General features: G+C 58.7%; 1 protein-coding gene across 1 annotated transcript in view; it reads right to left on the bottom strand.

Moving 5' to 3' along the window:
- Window positions 1-6: 6 nt before the first annotated feature.
- Window positions 7-5,074, bottom strand: part of RAB11FIP3 (RAB11 family interacting protein 3) — a 74,886-nt gene continuing 69,818 nt past the window's right edge. Inside the window, exons 12-16 of the mRNA XM_017741234.1 lie at window positions 4,934-5,015; window positions 3,084-3,221; window positions 1,992-2,147; window positions 1,492-1,632; window positions 7-804 (exon numbers count right to left, since the gene is read on the bottom strand). Coding sequence (XP_017596723.1) covers window positions 691-804; window positions 1,492-1,632; window positions 1,992-2,147; window positions 3,084-3,221; window positions 4,934-5,015 — 631 coding nt within the window. The 3' untranslated portion in view covers window positions 7-690. The remainder of the gene's footprint in view (window positions 805-1,491; window positions 1,633-1,991; window positions 2,148-3,083; window positions 3,222-4,933; window positions 5,016-5,074) is intronic.

The raw sequence follows: 5,074 nt of genomic DNA, 5'->3' as shown, positions 1-5,074 counted from the left end.
TGCTGACAGTGCAGCAGAAATAAATAAGGAGGCAGGTGACCAACTGCGCTCACGCCCTGTCCCCAACGCCCCCGGGCTGCCCCTGCAGCCCCTGAGGGCTCTGCACGCAGCCGGCCCCAGCAGGAGGATGGGGCCAGGATGGGCTGAGCCAGCGGGATGAGGACATTTGCATTAAGTTAATTAAAAAAAAAAAACCAAAACCCCAAACCAAAACCAAACCCCAACCCTGTGCGAGTCCGGGACGCGCTCCCCTCGTTCCCAGCTCTGCCCAGCAAGTGTGTCAGGGACACTTTGGCACAGCAGACGCTCGGGCTGGGCAGGGCAGCAGGGCAAAGGCAGCGCCGCCGCTTCCATCTCCATCCCGTCCTCCCGCGGTTCGGAGCAGCCCTGGGATGGGCCTCGCCTGTCGGGACAGTCCCCAGCGTCACAGGCACTTCCCCCAGCGTCCGCTGCCTGAGCTCCTTCTCCACGTTCCCTTTCACCCTCCACAGCCAGAAGGGCTTCAACGTAACGGAGTCAGACAGCAAAGCCTGGCTGCTGGTTTTCCTTTTCCCTGGTCTGTGGCTCAGTCACCCCCGACCTGAGGCTTCCTTGTGCCTTCATCAAGAGCAAAGACGTTTGGAGTCCCTCTTCATCCTCTCAGAGCACCAAATCCACCCGACGAGCGCAGCCGGCGGCTCCCGGCCGCCCTTACTTGACTTCCAGGATGGAGGGATTGGTCTCCATGATGGCCACGATGATCCGGTCGATGTAATCCTGCAGGCGGAAGTTGATCTCCTCCTGCTTCTGGATTGCTTCCATGAGCTGCAGGAGAGGGAGGAAAGGGAGGGAGAGGTCACCGCCTGACCCTGCCGAGGGCTTCCCGTGGCTCTGTGCCTCCATGGGTGTCTCCCTGGAGTGGGATATTCCTGACCCTGTTTAAGTGGCCAGGGAAAACTGGTTCTGCTCACTTCTGTCCTTCCTCAACCTCTCAGCCTGATGGAGAGAGCAGAGAGCATCTCATCTCCACTGGATCCCCAAAATTTGCAGGTGTGTTTTCCCACTTGCTGGGGTGTTAAAGATTTAATTCCAGTTCTTGTGCACAGGCTCAGCCACCCGTGGTTGGCGTTCAGGGAAGTGGAGATCTCCAGGGGGAATGTCCTGGCTCCCAGGCATTTTAAGACAGCTCTGGCCAGATGGACACAGCCTGTGGTGGCTGCAGTGTGCTGGGAAGGGGAAGGCTGTCCCAGGGCAGGCAAAGCAGAGCTGCCAGAATCAGCAGACGGGCAGGGAGCAGCTGCCCTGTTCCCAGGAAGAAGGGCTGGCAGGCAGGGTCAGCCCTGCGAGCTCTACAGATAATTGTGTGGGGATTTCTTTGCTCTTGCCAGCTTTCAGGGGAATTTTGGGAATGGGCTGGGCCACAGACAGGGCACATCAGCCCCTTCCAGGCCATCCCAGGTGGAGGCACCCAGGAAGGTGCAGCCTGAGCCAGCAGCTCCTCATGGCACGTACCTCATCTCTGGAGACAGAGCTGATCTCTGCTGCCAGGGACTCAGAGAAGGAGGCTGAGAACAGGTTCTTGGCTCCCTGGATGCTCAGGTTGATGATCTGCCCGTTCAGTTCATCGTTCTGCTCCTTCAGGTTCCTGTTATCCTGTTCACACACACAAACCACATGCTGCTGGAGCCCCTGGTGCTCTCAGAGCTGATCCAGCTGGGGAAAGGCAGGGGCTTTCACCCTAACACAGCTCCCACAGTGCTGGGAACAGCACATGGGCTGCTGACTCCATCTCAGCAGAGCCTGGAGAACCTCTGGAAGCATGAGATAACCTGGGGAGATCCAGGGAACACAGCAGAGAGAAAGGCTCCTGCTGTCCCTGAGAAAGCACCAGCCTTCCTCTCCCAGGACAAGACTCCTGGATCCACTCCATCCCTTGGGACAGAACCCCTGCACCTTGCTGGTCCTCCCTTGGTGTCAGGGAATCGCTTTCCTGCCAGCCCAGCTCTCCCTACCTGCTTGAGCTGCTTGATCTCCTGCTCCAGCTCCGTCTCCCGTGTCCTGCTGTTGTATTCCTGCAGCCCCATGCTGCTGCTCCGGCCCCGGCGCTGCTCCGCCTCCAGCTTGAACAGCTGCAGGTGCTCCAGCTGCTTCCTGAGGTCCTCGATGAGCTGCAGAGCAAGGCAAGGGGACAACTCAGTGCCACAGACCCCGGAGATCCGGCAGCACCCTCTGGATGTGGCTGGTGTGGGAGCAGCTCCAAGGATTGCTGCAGCAGGATTGCTGCCCAGAGAAGCTGTGGCTGCCCCTGGATCCCTTGGACGTGTCCAAGGCCAGGTTGGATGGGGCTTGGAGCAACCTGGGACAGTGGAAGGTGTCTCTGCACAGGGCAGGGGGTGGAAGGAGATGGGCTTTGAGGTCCCTTCCAACCCAACCCATTCCATGATTAAATTCCTTTCTGGGGACACTTGGTTTCCCCTTCGTCCCTCACACCTCCGGCAAGCAGGAGATGAGGAGCTCTAAAATCCATGAGCACAGCCCTGGAAGGACCTTGCTGGAGGGCCAAAGATGCTGGCTTTGGGTCTGCAGCAGCACAGACCCCTCAGCAATGTGGGTCCCTCCTCAGGCAGCTCCCTGGGTCCCCACCTCGCCCAGAGCCCTCAGTGACACCACAGTGACACCAAATTCCCCTCTGGGCTCAGAGCTCCTTTCTGCCACCCCAGCCAGCCCTGCTTGGGCCTCCAGCTGGAATCAGCAAGCACAGGTGATGGGAGGCCTGGGAGATCCTGCTCCCAAGCACTCAGATCTCACCCCCTGTCCTCCTGCCCGCTGGCTCCAGGTGCCTCTGGCACTGCTCCTTCCAGGCAGGAAGGGCAGGGGCCAGGGTGGCACAGAGCCCTTGCAGGGACAACGCTGGATGAATTTCAGAGCAGCAGAAGTGACTGAGGTGCTGCAGCTCAGATGCTGAACCCCCTTCCTCTGCCCAGGAGGCACCAACTGCTCCAGTCACACCCATTCCTGAGGTCACTCCCATTTCTGGAGAGGCTGCCAAGGCCAGGCTCCCACATTTTGGGGACAGGGCTGTGGCAGGCCCAGACTCCGCTCACCTCCTGCGTCGACTCCTTCTCCTTCTGGAACTGGTGCCTCTCCTGACTCAGCTTGTCCCCCATCTTCCTCTTTTTCTCCTGCTCCTCAGTGAGCTGCACAGTGAGGTCCTCGATCTCATCCAGCAGCTTCTGCTTCTCCTGTAAGGACATGGGAAGCCCCAGTGAGGGGGCCTGGCCCGGCTCAGCGCTGCCGGGGCCATTCCCGCTTGCTCTGCAGGGAATGCTCCTCTCCTGAGGCACAGGAATGCTCTGCCTGCTGGGGTTTCATCTGCTCAGGGCACCAGGGCCCGAGGCTTTGGCAGCCACACACCAAAGCAGCGCTGAGGGATGGCTCCAGAGTAAATCCATGTGGATATCCACGCTTGTGCCGTTTTCTGGGAAGCACGATGCTGCTGTGGGATGGGCTGGGAGGGACTGGGGCTGACACGGGGGCTCTGGGCCAAGAAGAGACATTAAATCATAAGGCTCCTTGTGTCCGGATTTCAGCAAAGTCCTGAATCCGAGATCTTTACTTCCCTCGTGGTTTCAGATATGAAAGGTTTGAATTGAGGGCTGATCCAAGAAGGAACAGACCAGTTCAAGCCAGGATGTCAAACACACAGCCCAGCTCTGTTCCCCTCTCATCCCCAAAGCCTCAGCTGAACGTTTGGGATGCAGGTGAAGAGGCCAACAGGCCCTAGAGCAGCACCTTCTGCCTGTGACCAGCTCAGCCCCTCCCCGGGCTCACAGCTTCCAGTCCCATGGGAAAGGTTTTGGCTTTCAGAACTCCCCAAATGCCACAGGACCCCCTCCAGTGCTGGTGATGGATGGCCCATGGCACACAGGGCTGAGGGGCAGCTCCGTGGGGAGCTCCAGCTGCTGGCTCGGGGGTGTCCTGCTCCGTGGAGCAGCACCAAAGGCACCACACCAGCAGGAAAGGCAACACCGACAACAAAATCCTGATTTTTGGGCACTGGACAAGAGAGCAGCTCACCAGCCAGGCTTCTCCTGGGCAGGCAGGGGCAGTGACTGCCCCTCCTGCTCCTCCTTCATCCCATTAACTGTGGGGAAGAGGAGAAGGGCTCTGCATGGATCAAACCCAGCCTCTCATGGCTGAACACACCACGGCAGGGAATTTATCCTCAGAGCCACCAGGGCTTTCCTGCCCCCAGCCTCAGCTGTGCTTACAAGGTCCTGGCAGATGAAGACATCAGGAGAGATGGATCTACAGCGCTCTCCCGTGGGATTAAACATGGATAAAATACCTCAGGCCCTTCAGCTGGCTGAGGAGGTTTGATTTCACTTCAGTTTTAACCTTAACTCTGCCCCAAGCTTGGCAGAGACAAAATGCAGCCCCCGTTCCAGGTGTCCCACCTGTAACCCACACCATCTCTAAAGATGAGGCTCTTGCCCATGCCAAGGAGCCTTGGGAAGCCTCCAGCCCTGCACGGCCTTGGATCCTGAGCAGAGTGACAGGGACAGGGGCTGGGAGGTGACACGGATCTTTGAAAACTCAACTTGCAAACCTCAGGACACGGGGATGGAGCATCCCTGGTCCTTCTCCTCCTCCCCTGCACTGGACTGGCCCCAGGGATGGGGACAGGGATGGGGACGAGCTTCCACAAGAGGGCACGAGTCCCCTCCCGAGCAGCCACTGCCACAGGGAGATTTATCAGGGTTTTATTCCCAGCTTCCGGGCTGAACAGTGGGGAACTGCAAGGATAACTGTGGGATAGTGCTGTCCAAAGTGGGGTCTGCAGCGCCTGGGAAGTGGAAGCAACTGGTTTGTCACATTAAATGGAACTCATGGTCATGGAAATTCATCCCGAAGCCAGAATTTCATCCCAAAACCAGGCAGCCCCTGGCCTCACCTCCTCAAGCCTCTCGATGTTGGCTCTCAGACAGGGGACACAGGACCTCAGCTCGCTGTTCTCGTCATCCAGCTGCTGCAGCCTGCAAAGGGAACGGGTGTGAGACTCATCCCAGCATCCCACGTGGCAGAGAAAACATCC

This window comes from Corvus brachyrhynchos, unplaced genomic scaffold, assembly GCF_000691975.1.
Source record: "Corvus brachyrhynchos isolate BGI_N302 unplaced genomic scaffold, ASM69197v1 scaffold58, whole genome shotgun sequence".
NCBI lineage: Eukaryota > Metazoa > Chordata > Aves > Passeriformes > Corvidae > Corvus > Corvus brachyrhynchos.
The sequence above is the reverse complement of the archived record's forward strand: the minus strand, read 5'-3'. Positions and strand labels throughout refer to the sequence as shown.